Raw genomic sequence first — 14,975 nt, 5'->3', positions numbered from 1 at the left:
TTTGCAGGTGCGCACCTTGTTCGTGAGCGGCTTGCCGATGGACGCCAAGCCGAGGGAGCTTTATCTGCTCTTCAGAGCATACGAGGTAAGTCGTGATCGTTCTTCGACCCCGATACACACCGTTCGTTCGTTCGTTCGTTCGTTCCTCGTGTCGGGACCGGTGTTTCCTTCCCTTTTTGTGGAATGGAAAAAGGAGACACGGGGGAACGTGGTCGGGCATTGCTCGAGCACGTGTTCGTTTAAGTTATTGCAGTCGAGTGGCGACTCTCGGGGATCACTGATATTGTTACAACTGGTTTGGCTGATCGCTGTGGAAAAATCGAAGGAATCTGACGTTGGCTATCTAACATTATTCCGGCAGGCCGAGATAACCAATTTCTAATTTTTTTATAATTTTCTCTAAATTTGAATCGATACTCGGTTGACTTTTAATTATATTAGTAATTTCTGTCATGGTTTATTCGAACATTGGTTATTATTTTAAGTATCATTTCTACCAGTCTATTTCGTAGTAATTTCAATATTTATATCTTCGCAATAATTATTTGTTATAGAGAAATTTGTGTTTCATTATTGTCTGTCAAATTGAGTTATGATATTTGTCTGTCAAATTAGTTATTATACTTTGCACTCGAATGGTGACTCTCAAGGTAATTTGTATATAATTTATACAATTGTATACGATTGTATGTAGATTATATTTTTATTATATACAAGATAGGATAATTGTATATAAATTGTATAATTGCATATAAATTGCATTTGTATTATATACAAATTAAGGTCATTGTATATAAATTATATTTGTATTATATACAATTTAAAGTAATTGTATATAGTTGTATATAATCGTATATAAATTATATATAGTATAAATTATATAATCGTATATAAATAACATTTGTATTACACATAAAATGATCAAAATATTAATATCATATAAAATATCAAATAATTTGTATACAATACGCTCGACACACCTGAGAAAACCACCTCGTCCTACTATCTTACTTGGTCGAAAAAGTCATCGTGAAAGGGTTAATCGCTCTAAACGATATCATTGAGTTCACGAAGGAAGACGCAAGTTCCTCGACAAACGTTTACGTTGAAGCTAGAATTTCATTAGAAGGTAGATAAATCATGTAAAATAACTAGCGATGAGATCGGATGAGGACCGAATAGGGGAACGCGCGTTTCGCTTTCAGCTTCCCTCTTCGAATTGTGAGTATACAGATAAACGGATTACATTCGGTATAGGATTACGTGATCTGATCATCCGCGTCGACGTAACACCGTAACACCGTTGAATTCACATTACCGCGAAGGTTGACGACTCTACGCGGATCATCGTAACGATTGGATCGACGTTTGTCATTAGATCGCAGACATTGACGGAAAACTATACCGTACATGCAATTATTTATACGCACAGTGGGCGTTAATATTCGAATGCATTTCAAACGGTAGAACTTTTTTAAAATTAGATCAAATGATTGGAATTTCTTTTTCACATAACTGGAGGACAATTATATAACAATTACTATAATTGTAAGCTTTAAACTTTGCTAAAGAAAATTTTTTAAATAACTTTTCTCATCTACTTTGATCTCGGTGAAATTTTCAGCGTGCGTATAATAAGTTATACAATTTTCAATGATTTATTTAAAAATATTGTATATAGTTTCTGACGTTATCTACAATTTCTGGTACACGTATAATAGCATTCAAAAAGTTTATTGCAAAATCTTACACGCGTCCCTTGATTTCAACAAATTTCTCTCATGAGCAATGAGAATAGGAATACTTATGGGATTGACTATAGTTATCGGAGCGCGAAGAAAGGAAAAGTTGGATATATTCGTAATTTCCTTGTGATCGAACGTAAACGTGTTTCCACGGGGTTTCGCGGAACGGCCGAAGACGCGGCGGAGTCTTCCGAGAGCGCGCGCCGGTTTTCCAGCGGTCGCCGGATAATTGTGAACGTTGAGCGAAGAGAAAGGCTCCGTGTAACTTTTTCTCTTTGACTTTTGCGCGCACCACGCTCGAGGGGGCACGATGGGTTTAACTTTCGAGGGAAATCTTGAAATGGAGCGAGAACAATTTTATCGTTCCGCCGGTGCGCCGGTGCGCCGCCGCGGCGTTCTTCCACCTTTTTATCGTTAAACTTGTCATTGCGATGGGGCACTTCTTGTCTGCCGCCGACGTACAGTTACAATGCTACCACGTCGCGTCGCACGGAGAAACGTGTAACACGCGAATTTTTCTTCCCGGTAGAGAACGTTTCCTTTGGCGATAGTAATCGATTGTTATGTTGTCCTGAAGCTTTCACATAACCTAAAACTACTCGAAAACTGCCCTAAAACTGTCTTAAGTCTGACTTAAATCTATTCTAAGTCTGACTTACATCTATCCTAAATCTGATTTAGATCTGTCCTAAAACTGCCCTAAATCTCTCTTAAACCTGTATTAAATCAGTGTTAAAACTGTCTTACACACACCCTAAATCGGTCGTCGTCAAAGAAATGCAAAGAATGTTACATTTTACAATATTAATAATTCGCAACAACATTAACCATTTTTTGAAGAATTTTTCAGTATACACGTAAGTTATTGTTGTAAACATTTTTATTTCCTTTGGTCATTGCGACCAATTTCATCCAGGTCTTAGAAAGTCATTGCTATCTACCATCTACTATCTACGAAAATTTAAGTAACAATATTTTAGTAATATTTAAGTAGCAATATTTCAGTAATATTTTAGCAATATTTTAGCAATATTTTAGCAATATTTTAGTAATATTTTAGTAATACTTTAGAAATATTTTAGCAATATTTTAGTAACATTTTAGCAGTATTTTATTAATATTTTAACTTCATACAGATTCAATTGTTGCTCCTCTACCGGTATTTTAGTTTATCCATAGACTATTGCCAAAAAAAGCTCTCGTGGAAATCGTTGAACCCGTTCCCGAAGAAAACCGGAGCAGATCGAACACCGCGGAGCGATTTTCAACGGTGGTAGCTGATCGCGGGTCGGATTTTCCAATTAAATGAGTGTCACTCGAGCTGATTTCGGGGAAAATCTATCACCGGGTTTCATTATTATCGTCCGCGGGTCTCTCTCCCTCTCTCCGCCTTCGCCTCGGTGATTCTCGGTGCCCCTTCGTTTTCTACGTCAGCGTTGTAACCAGCACGATTCCCCCGGTATTCGAGACGATTTCAGCTCTCCCGTTATCGATTGGCAGTTTCGCCTTGACTGATAGGTCACATCGATCGCAAGGGGGGAAGTTCCCGCGAACGTGAACGGTGCCACGGAGAACAACTTCGCGATATTCGACCCCGGCGAACGCGATGCGGCGCGCGCCGCTGCCGGATGATCACGGAAATCGAAAAGTTTCGCGTTCCTGAAATACATTGAAATTATTCGGTAAAAATGATGGATCGATTACGGTGTCATATAAACGCAAATATCAATTCTTGAATTAATATTTTAATTTAAAAGGAAAGATTAATTCTTCGAGTCTTATTCGGCTATATTTTTATTTCGATTTTGTATTCGATGGCTTCGAATAAATTTTGACAACTAACAGCGTCGAATAAATTTGACAATAAACAGCGCCGAATAAAATTTCATTCGCGACCTTTATCTCTTATTCGTCATCCGCTCGTGACAAGACATTTCTGGCCTACTGAAATCGGTGACGTGCTCCTAATCTGCATAATTAGCAAAGTCTTTAAGACTGTTAAAATAGTTCGGTAAAAAGTATTAATTTAAGACTGTGACCAACGAGACAGGTTTCTAATCAGAAACGCGAAACAAATGAAAAGTAAGATAGTATATTCCATTTTCTTGTCCGAAGAGTATGAAAAACTCTCGTAGTCGATATTTCCAAAATGTTAACGCTTTGCGATTCAAAATATAGATTCAAAATATTGTAAGAAATATTGCAAAAATTGGCAACGAATTTGAAAATTCGAATGATGTCCAAAATGCAACCGCCAGATACATTGATATAAAACCAATTGATTTTTATCGATCCGGCATTGACAATTTGCATACTAGATGGCGAAAGGTTGTTGATAACGAGGGCGATTACATTATTGATTAAAAAGAAAATCTTGCTACAAATTTATGTGCTTGAATTTAATTTTTGATCTTGACCAGCTGTATTCCCATTTTGTATGATTTATTATAATTTCCTATTGTGAAATTAAGTTTTGTGAGTCGTGAATTTGTTACGCTTTTAGCAGCCATTTAAATAGAAGGGTTTTTGATAACGTTGAAATTATTTAGAAAATGATACAACAATTTTCCATTGTCGCCTCAGAGGCGCCACTCGAGCGCGAAGGGTTAATATTTACGGTTCGCAAAATAAATTCCTCGCATCGCAACAACGACGGGAAAGAAAAGAAAAGAACGACCCAATTGCGAGTCACAGATTATAATTCTTCCATGGTGACGTGCATGCACGGCTGCCAACGCGAACTTTTTAAATTTCCCGCTGTTCTATCACAGTTCACGGCGTTCTTTAAAGATCTAGGCTAAGATAATGGGGAGGTTACTTTTTTTCTTTTCCTTTTTTTTTAAGCACAGCTATTTGCGGAAAACGAGTTCAACAGAAAATGCAATCTTATAAAAGCCGCGGTGCATTTGTTATCACGGTAGAACCTCCCATAAAATTGTATTGACCCATTTTCTTCCCAGGAATAGCCGCGTTCGGCGTATTACTCCGTTGAATGCTTCGGCGGTATAATAATTTTTACGTTCTACCTTCAGATTTAAATATTTCTTTTTTCTTGTTCCCATAAATCGTTCTTTTTTTACAAAGAAAATCTTAAGCAAGAATCGATTTTTAAGAGGTTGAAATTATTGAATTATTCTATAATTTTAATATTGCCTTCGATTATTATAGATTAGTAGATTATTATAGATCAGTAGATTATTATAGATTAGTAGATTATTATAGATTAATTATTTCAGAAGATTCTAGTTTCGAAATCGTATTATATCGTTTCAGAGGCTAACAAGATACAGCGTTATTAATTGTAATAATAAATTACGCTTAAATTAAAAAAAATTATTAATTTTTTTAACTATCGTTAAAAAATATACTTAGAAAATTTATCAGTTGAGTAAACAGAAATATTAAATATATTAACTGAATTGTTGCACATTTGACGTTCAATTTCAAAGCTTTATTAAGGGTTGAATCAAAATGTTTCAAACAATATTATTTAGTTAACAGTATCATATATCTATTGGAGAACCTAACCGAAGTATCATATTTGCTGGAAGGTGTATCCTTCAAATTTAATTTGTAATAAAATGGAAGTCTATCCAGCACGCACAGGCGTGTACGCCAAGGCCTATATGCGGAATAAAAAGCTCGTTCAAATGTAAAAGAGAACAGAATTTTAATGCGTCCGTTCTCGATGCCAGTTTGATCGGTCGCGTTGAATTTTTATGAGAATTTCCATCGCGGATGTCAGACGGATGACGAGAACCCTTTCAGACTGAATAGTCTTCAATATTCACTGCTAAAAAGATCACGTTCAATTATACATCTTAGAAAGTATTTTCATTCGCAAGAGTCAAAAAATTGATTTCGACTTTAATTCCACTATTTTTAAACATTCGGTTTATGGGGTACTAAAAGCAATTAATTTTCTAAGATCCCTTATCAATAATATCATTAAATTCGTTATCAATAATATCATTAAATTTGTTATCAATATCGTTGTAATCACCGATCGTTGACAACTGTTTTAAAAGTTGTATTTTAGGATCGCTTGAACGATGCAATAAAAAATGTAAATCCAGTTAAATGCGAAGAACATTGAAAAGTATTTTTTCCTTTACTCTCATTGATGTTTACTATTATTTAATAGTATCTGCTCTTGTCGACTCTTCGATATTCACCATATTTCATAACCCAATTGTTTGATTTAGCACAATTTTCGAGGGAAAAAGATTTTATTGTATAATTGATTGTAATGATGTAACTGACATATAAATGGTATAACTGATTAATAAATGATATAATAAATGCTGTAACTAATTAATAATGATATATAAGAAATGATACAACTGATTAATAATGGTATAACAAATGATATAACTGATTAATAATGGTATAACAAATGATACAACTGATTAATAATGGTATAATAAATGATATAACTGATTAACGAAATAATAAATGATATAACTGATTAATAATGATATAATAAACGATACAACTGATTATATACCTTCTGCTTTTTATAGAACCGTGTGAAACAATACGTGCACGCTTAGTTTCCCCGTGGAAATGATAGAAAGCGTTCCTATGGCGATGCGTGTACATAACATTAAAATGATAAGCGTGTCTCAACCCTTTGGAAAATACCCTTTCGTGATCTGTTCTTTTTTTTTCCATGCTTCGCGGTTCAGTTACGTTCATAAAAGGGTATTTACACGAAGCTACCATGAACTTCGCATGAGCGCATTTGTTAGAGCATACGTGAAAGGGAACATCGCCGTAGAGGATATTTAATATCGATCGTTTTTTTATTATAATATAAAATATACGGAATATACCCGGAACACGTGGGCGTAATTACAACAACAGATTCAACGCATCGAGATAGCAAAACTTAAGTATTTATTTCATGTAATAACTTCATACAAATGTATTGACTTCGACTCTTAGCCATTTTTATTATTTGTTTATAATTTTTATAAAAGCAGAAAGAAATCTATTTTGATAAACGGCAATTATTTAATCAACCAACTTTCACTTCGAAGGTCTTCTTTCTCTCTCGACCGTGATCACAGTTTCTCGCAAAGTATTAACCCTTTGTACTCGAAGCCATTTTAACTGTAAATCTGAAATAATCATTCGAAAATACGAAATTAATTCTTGCGGCTCACGCTAACAAGTCCACTGTTCAACGATCTTTTAAATCTAAACTTTATTAATATAAAAATTATCTCGCGTCGTGACAGAACAATTTTAATGCTGCCACAGACTCGCGCCGCTCGAGAGCGCAAAGGGTTAAAAAGGAGACGCGACAGAAGAGAGCTTCGAGAAAGTGTCACCTGCACGCGAGCATTTCTTTTTCTTTTCTTTTCTTCTCTCTCTCTCTCTCTCTCTCTCTCTCTCTCTGACGATCCGTTATGCCAGAGCGAAGAATATCACTGCCAGAATGTTGTATTACGGTTCGGGCATTGTGCCCGCGCGCAGAGGAATCGACTTTTCGCGTTTCTGGCTCGCGCTTCTGGAATCCCCCCGACAATTTCGTAATGCGTGTATGATACCTGATACAGACCGGGGCCACAATGCTGGATGTCGAAGCGCGCCACCGCCGTCACCCCGGGCTTTGTGCTCTCCACTTGAGGCATTTAGAAAACATGAACGGGAGAGAAACGGGGACGGAGCCGGCAATGTATACCGTAGAGACCTACGGCTCTTTGCCACTCTCGGAAGCATAAACGTTTTGAAAATTTCAAAGCATTGATTTCTAGTATGCCAGTTTTCTCGAAACGAGACGCCGCGAAATCGACGTATATGCGAGAGAAAGATCGTCTCCTAACGACGACTCGTCAAATATTTGTTGTATTATACACAAATATTTTATGCTGTCTTTTGTTCTATTTTATATTTTACTTTGTTATATTTTATGCTGTATTTTGTTCTATTTTATATTTTATTTTGTTGGATTTTATGCTTGTATTTTGTTGTATTTTATATTTTACTTTGTTGGATTTCATGCTTGTATTTTGTTCTATTTTATATTTTATTTTGTTGGATTTTATATTTTACTTTGTTGTATTTTATATTTTACTTAATTACATATATATATAATTAAATAATTTACATTTTATACTTCTATACTACAATATATTTCCTAAATGTTATTATAATTTACGATATTATATTTCCTAAATATTTTATATTTTATTTAAATATCTGAAAAGATATTTTAGGAAGAAGCTGCATGATTTCTAAGGGTGCATATAGTATTCTAATCATTTTTATGTTATTTTTCTCTCTTATCAAGATACGAATATAGCCTTAAATTTTTTGAATAGAATAATTAATATTTCTTCTCAAAATTGGATACCGCGTTGAATTTTACATACAGCAAGCATTGCATCAAACGCAGTCTAAAACACATACTTACTGAGATATTAATTAAATTCGTTCATTATCAAGGTTCTAATGTTTTATTTTAAGCGATATTCGAACTGCTGCTACAGTGAATAAAATTACGTAATCTTATCATTATATTATAGAACGAGAAACATTTTCAAGAGTTCCTGCTGTTATTACAGTGCATGCACGACTAATACGTTGTTAACTATGTATGTAGCATCTGCGACTGTCTTTACCAATACTGATCGGTCTATCGTACACAAAGTCGTCTGACCACGTTGTGTTAACACAGTCATGTTGATTAATGGTCTTTCCTAATAATCGTCATTTACCTTCGCTGATACCTCGCTAACTATGCAGTATTTTATACAGTATTTGGTGTGATACTTTTTTATGCAGAATCGTAATGATTAAATTATGATTATTATAATACAATATATGTGTTCAATGGAAGCAATTATGTCTGTGTTTTATCACGCTTGCTTATGGTGGTTTAGGTTCTTCTTTTAATTTAAATTTTCTAGATTTTGACGGCTATCGACAAATTCCTATAATTGATGATTTTCTATGTGTTGTGACTTTTTTGGGATGACATTGGAGCGATCCATTGTCACCTACATCCGACGCGAGCCTGCTCCCTCCAATGGTTCTAGTTGACACAACTGGTAGCCAGACTCATCCGACAGCGTCGCGTCAGCGAATGTCCTTCGTTCGCGACGAGTTCGGCTATCTCAGGTATGCGTACATATGTACCTGATAGCCTGCCTCGTGCAACGAAAGGGTTTCCCGCTAAACGTTTCTACGCCCGGCACTCGTTTCGTTGCTGTTTGTTCGTTCTCGTCGTTTAGGACACTCCGCCCTTTCGACACGGCGAGATAAATGGCCCTCCGAAGGCGTTGGAATAGTTGAGCGGACGTCGCCTGTTACCGCGACTACTCTCTTCCTTCTTCGCCACTACGAGTCTCCTTGTACTTTGTATACACAGTGTGAAATAGTGTTTGACATAAAAGTTCGCGTTTGTCAATAGAGAGTGGTTAGGGTTGTCCAAAGTTCGGCGGAGGACTAAGACGCGGCTCGTCAAGCGACGTAAGCGAACTTCAAGATTTGAATTTTTCGAAAATAAAAAGAAGTTGTCGCAAGAGAAGTTCTAAACAAAAAGAAGTTATTCTGTATTTTTCCATATTTTTCTTTTTATGAGAAATAATCCATATATATCATTAAATATATTAGAACATATCTTAGAACATATTTTAACAGAGTAATTTGATATAGTAATGCCGTAGATGTACGTTGCAAATGTAGTGAAAGATGTTGTTGAGAGAAAAATTAATAAAAAAAGAAATTAATATGGTGAACAAAACTACAATATATATAATAATGGCAGGCAATTTGGAAAAAATGCCGAATAAATAAAAAGATTGTATTAATATTATAAAGAAAGACTGTATAATACAATTAAATTATATTATTTTTAGTTTTATCATTTACTCGTCGTCGACTCTGCCGCGTGTCCTCATTGCACTTAAATCTTGAATTCGCATTGACTTCATGGTATATCATTGACAGACGAAAAGAACACCTGTCACATATTTTCGCTAAAAATCGTCCACGTTAATAAAATTGTCAATTAAAAGTTGTTTCAGTTCAGTGCACGTTTGCTAAACAACAGAAATCATGGCAATCAAAAGTACGATGTGGCGCGAGCCTTCTGGAGTGCCGTACTCGTGGAAAGTTCCATTTTGAAATGTAAAACGTGTAATTAGTTATTTTACACCGCGGTGTACTTCCCGTCGAATCTCGCTACCGGTCGAAAGTCGAGCGATGATCAGCCCGCCGATGCTATTTCCGCTCGCTTGTTCTCGCTCCTAACGAGCCGCGTTTACCCCCAATTATTCGTCCACCTTTGTGTTACAGGCCTATTCGACGAGGAAAGAAAGTTGGAAAAATGGAACCACTCGGGAATAATAGGTTTCTCTGTAAACCAGATACGGAATTTCCTTTCCCGTCACTTCGCCATTGTTCCTTTCTCGTTTTTACTGTCTTGAGTCACGTTTTAACATATTCTTCCGTGGTTGCTATCGCTTTAACCTATTGTGAACCGTCGGCACATCGGAAGATCATTTTTAGTGCTATTGTAGGTCTTGTTTTTTAATTCTAGAGAAAACATAACTCAAAGAGCTAAAACAATTGTTTTGTAAATATTAACCTTAAAAATGATTCAATCGAAAATATGTTTACTCGATTCAGTTATTAAGCCATCGTTGTTTTTTTAAACGTTAAAATTTCCTGGCATTATCGATGAAACTATCAGCGGCTGTTTAACAATATTTTAAAGTATTAAACGTTAAAAAGTTCAGACATTGAAGCTTTCATTCACTAAAGCTTTTATTTCGATCAACTTTGTTACAAAGCATGATTTAAAAAAAAAAAAAAGGGTTGCACGATATCAAAATTTCAGGCATTCGAATTATAGTTTTCGCGCGGACATTCCGTTAATATTTGCATGCGACGGAAATATATAAAATCGGCCCATTTCTCGGCTGAATTATTAACACCCCCCCCCCCCCCTCCGCGTGTATAGTACACGAACGCAATGCAAATTTTATTTTATCTAGAATCTTGCGGAACCTTTGATAAAGAAAATATATTCTATTTAACCTCCTTTCTTTGTAGATTAACTCGCGGAGATTGGAATTTGCATAATGTTACACACAGACTGTATATAAGAGAGGTACTTCTGTAGGTGATTAGATTAGCACAAAGGTTTGTCGCATTTCTATACCGCGAGCCGCGGAAACGAAGTTACGTAATTTCGATGTGATTTCCATTAAACGAAACTAGTCTTCGGTGGGAAGGTTTCCGCGCGCGTCTCCGCCGCGGAACTTTTACGGTTAATAAAACTAAAGGCAATTACGCGGACGTTAAAGGGAAACGCCCGAGCTCGTGCTGTGTTCATAAACTCCGATGTAGCCGGGTGTAATTTACTGAATGCCTTTCGACAACAAATTCGAGGGAGTGTACATGTTCCTGATATTAATAAAATAAAAGCAATATTCTAATTCTATCAAACAATTAAGATATTGTATTTAGAGTTAGACAAATATGATAGAATATAGAATTGTTCGCAAAAGTAATCGAACAACATTTAAAACTGACGAATTGTAATTGTAATTGATAAAAATAATAGTTAATATCTAATATAAGAGATAATATCGATAATATCTAATATAAGATATAATATAGATAATATCTAATATAAAGGATAATATAGGAAATGCCTAATATAAAGGATAATATAGATAATGCCTAATATAAGAGATGATATTTTATAAAGAATTTTATAATGTTTAAAAAATATTGTTTCTCAAATCTCGCGTTTCTTAACGTCCTGATCGATTGTTCATTTACTGGCAATCATTGCGACCTCTCATTCAATGCATAAATATTTAACGAAATTGATAATTTTTTACAAATCCTAAAGAATACACAGAATATTCTTTATTAAATAATATTCCGAACTTTAAGTTGCAGTTCCGTTTAAACAAATGAAATCTGTAGCAGACTAAAAGCAAAAGTAAAGTAAAACTACTGAACAAGTTTTGCTATGAAAAGACTCTGCAATAAACGTTACCATTTTTATATAACAAGGCTGTTCATTCGTTGAACAAATTACCTGCACACCGTCGTTACTTTCTAACATGTCTTACACTTTTTGTTTAAAATACTTTTCATACTTTTTCAAGATACTTTATACACCTTTCACAGTTCTGGCTTTCCATTCTAATCGAATAAGAAAAATATAAAAAAGCGTACAGTTTAAAACAATGCTAATAAAGTAACAATTTCTCTATATTATCGTACAGTTTCTATCGCGTAATGTTTCATTCAGCTCGAACCGCTATTGTCGTACGACTTTTTTTATCCATCCTGTAATGTTTTATTCACCATTCCGCGACAAGAAACACAGAAAAGTATCCCGACGAAGAAGAGCTGGCGTAATGCAGTCACAACGGTAACCAACGATCGCATAATATTTTTCTCGGCGAAAGGCGAAAGATAATTATTTGGCAGATCTCTTCTTCTTCCCGCGCGGTATCGTTCGTCATCGATTGGTCACCGGGGGGACGGAGAATATTTCCGTAGCGGGCGATTTAAAAATATTCGCTCGGATTGCTCCAGTTTTCTTGGACCGCTTTAATATTTGAATAGCACAGCGTCGATCCGACCGGAATATTTATAATGCCGGCGGAGATTGTATTCCCGTCCTCTTCACCCGTTTTAACTCGGCGTTGCATTCCTTTTAATGCTATTTCTCCTCTCTCTCTCTCTCTCTCCCTCCCCCCCTCCCCCTGCGTAACTGTTGACATCTGACCTGCGGTCGCTCGCGAGAGTATCTAGTTGCTCTAATTAAGAAATAAAATTCTGTGATATTCGTAGAGAAGAAAAATTAAGAACACCGGCGGATTTTGTTCAATGGAATAATAATTAATCAGCAATGATCTTCCGCGTTTAATTATTTGTCTCGCGTGCATAGGTTTGATCCACGGCGACGACGTTATTCGAGTCAAGTTCTGTCAATTTGTCTATGTGTAAATCTATTTCTTTTTATTTGTTAAAATAAAAAAATCTATTTTTTTTTTATTTGTCTTTTGAATTACCTCTGTAATTTTTTGGACGACGCTCCTGTCAATCCAATTATCGTTATTTCGCGAACAATGCGCTTTAACCCTGCGCACTCGATGCCATTTCAAGCTTAGATCCGAAATTGCCATTTTGACCAACTGTAGTATAGTCACTTAGTATAATTCATGCATGTGAGATTGAGTCTTGTGACTGGTAAAACTGTTACGTTTTCAACAGAATGGTCTTTAATAATGCCAACATTATTTTGTTAATTATATAAGAATTTTCATTGGCGCTTCAGAGGCGCCAGCCGAGTGCAAAGGGTTAATATGGAAGCAATACGAAGCTTTCAGGATGTTCATTAGTTATGTTTACATAATTTCTTTAAATTTTAGACTTAGACCTTAGACTTTAGACACTTTCATAATTAACACTAAATGAATTCCATGTAATGTTGAAATTACAATATTTTCGTTCAGTTTTGACGATATCGAAAAAATTACATTGAATAAATTTCGTTTAAAATAACTGATAAAATAAATTTTTAAATTTTGACTTAACCACTTTCATAATTATATTTCATATAATTTCTATCAAAACTTTTTCTGCTTTATCGTCACTTTACCATCGATCCGATGGCGTTCCCCGTAAGTCTCGGCTGCTACAATAGAAGATTTTCCGATCGGTGTTTCTTGGTCGCGCGTCGTTCCGGTTCCAATCCCGAATGTTTCGAGTACTCGGGACAGGTTCGCATAACTCGACGGCGGGCGCGGGTCGTTCGAGTGATATATGGACAGCGTGTTACACGATTCCCCGGCGCTCTTTACATCGTAGGGACACAGCACGCTGGCACACACGCCGCCGTGTAATCCCGGACGCGGTCGCTCGTTCGCGCTGGCATGGTCGTCGTCCCGGCTTTTACTGGCCACAATAAACTTATGAGTACGCGTGTTATATTTGTATGTACCACGCGCGTATAAGCATCGGGGCCCCGGTAGAGAAAACGCGTGTTAATGAAATCTGAAATATCGTCCGGTTCCTCAGCGAGCCGAAGTTCCTCGAGACACGTTGCCAGCAGATATTCCACGTTGAAAATAATGGATGACAAGCCGAAGATTGTCGCGACGAGAGCCCGGTGTACAGCCACCACCACCACCACCGGCCGGCGGCTCGAGACGCGTTTCCTTTGCTTTTACGGCGCGAACGTTTAATGGCCCCGTAAACTTACACTTTCGCAATTCTGTGTCATCGTTTGAACGGTTGGCTCGACGATATTTTCCGAGCAACGGCAGAAACCCGGCTGCTCAAATTTTGACGTATCCGCGGCCGAAACGACCGTATTGAATCCATAATGTCGCGCTTGACAGTTTTCGCTCTATTATCCATTCTGTATGGTCGTCGGCTACCTTACAGAAGTCGACGCGCAGGAAGCCGACCGTGGACGAAGAGACCAACGCAGGGTCAACAAAGAGAGCGTATATATGAACACTGTTGAATTTCATTTGACGTCTGATAATGTAGCCGACGCGTTTCGTAGCGATAAAGTACATTTGAAATGCTAATTTTGTGGAATGTAATCGACTCGATCTGTTCAGGGTGCAGTTTAACCCTTTGCAACGATGTCATTTTATTTCCAAATATGAAATAGTTCTTCAGAGCTACAGTATTTTATTTAGCTACAGTATTTTATTTAGCCATAGTATTTTATTTAGCTACATTATTTTAAGTTGTATATAATACAAATATAATTTATATACGATTATATGCAATTATATAATTTATATACAAATTATCTTAACATAAACACCGACTTTCGCCTCTCACTCGTCCTGTCAAAGGAATGCCGTGGCGACCGAGAGTCCCCTCTCGTTCGAAAAGGGTTAAATGTATATAAAATTGATCCTGTAACAACTTATGGTAATTGCGATTTCAGCACTGCTTTAAATATAAGTCAATTTAATAACCTAGAAATGATTTTCAAACGCGATGTAACAATTTTTCGTGGCGACTCTGAGTCGTCAGTGCAAAGGGTTAAATCTATTTTCTAAACCAATATTAAAAACTAATAAATGTTTCTGCACACATGTTCCGTATAATATCAGCAATATTATTACTTACTATAATTATTAGTAATATTATTACTTACTACCATTATTGGCAATATTATTACTTACTACAATTATTAGCAATATTATTAACGAAAAAGAAAATACT

General features: G+C 36.1%; 1 protein-coding gene across 4 annotated transcripts in view; it reads left to right on the top strand.

The window, feature by feature from the left end:
- LOC144475613 (protein couch potato) overlaps positions 1 to 14,975 on the top strand; it is a 197,820-nt gene that overhangs the window by 99,794 nt on the left and 83,051 nt on the right. For all 4 annotated transcript variants that reach the window (XR_013494898.1, XM_078191692.1, XM_078191681.1 and 1 more), the window contains exon 2: positions 8 to 85. Coding sequence is in view for 3 of the 4 variants with exons in the window: in XM_078191692.1 (XP_078047818.1) it covers positions 8 to 85 (78 nt within the window). In the remaining variant the exon portion in view is untranslated. The remainder of the gene's footprint in view (positions 1 to 7; positions 86 to 14,975) is intronic.

The sequence above is a fragment of the Augochlora pura genome, chromosome 2 (assembly GCF_028453695.1).
Source record: "Augochlora pura isolate Apur16 chromosome 2, APUR_v2.2.1, whole genome shotgun sequence".
Lineage (NCBI taxonomy): Eukaryota > Metazoa > Arthropoda > Insecta > Hymenoptera > Halictidae > Augochlora > Augochlora pura.
The sequence above is the reverse complement of the archived record's forward strand: the minus strand, read 5'-3'. Positions and strand labels throughout refer to the sequence as shown.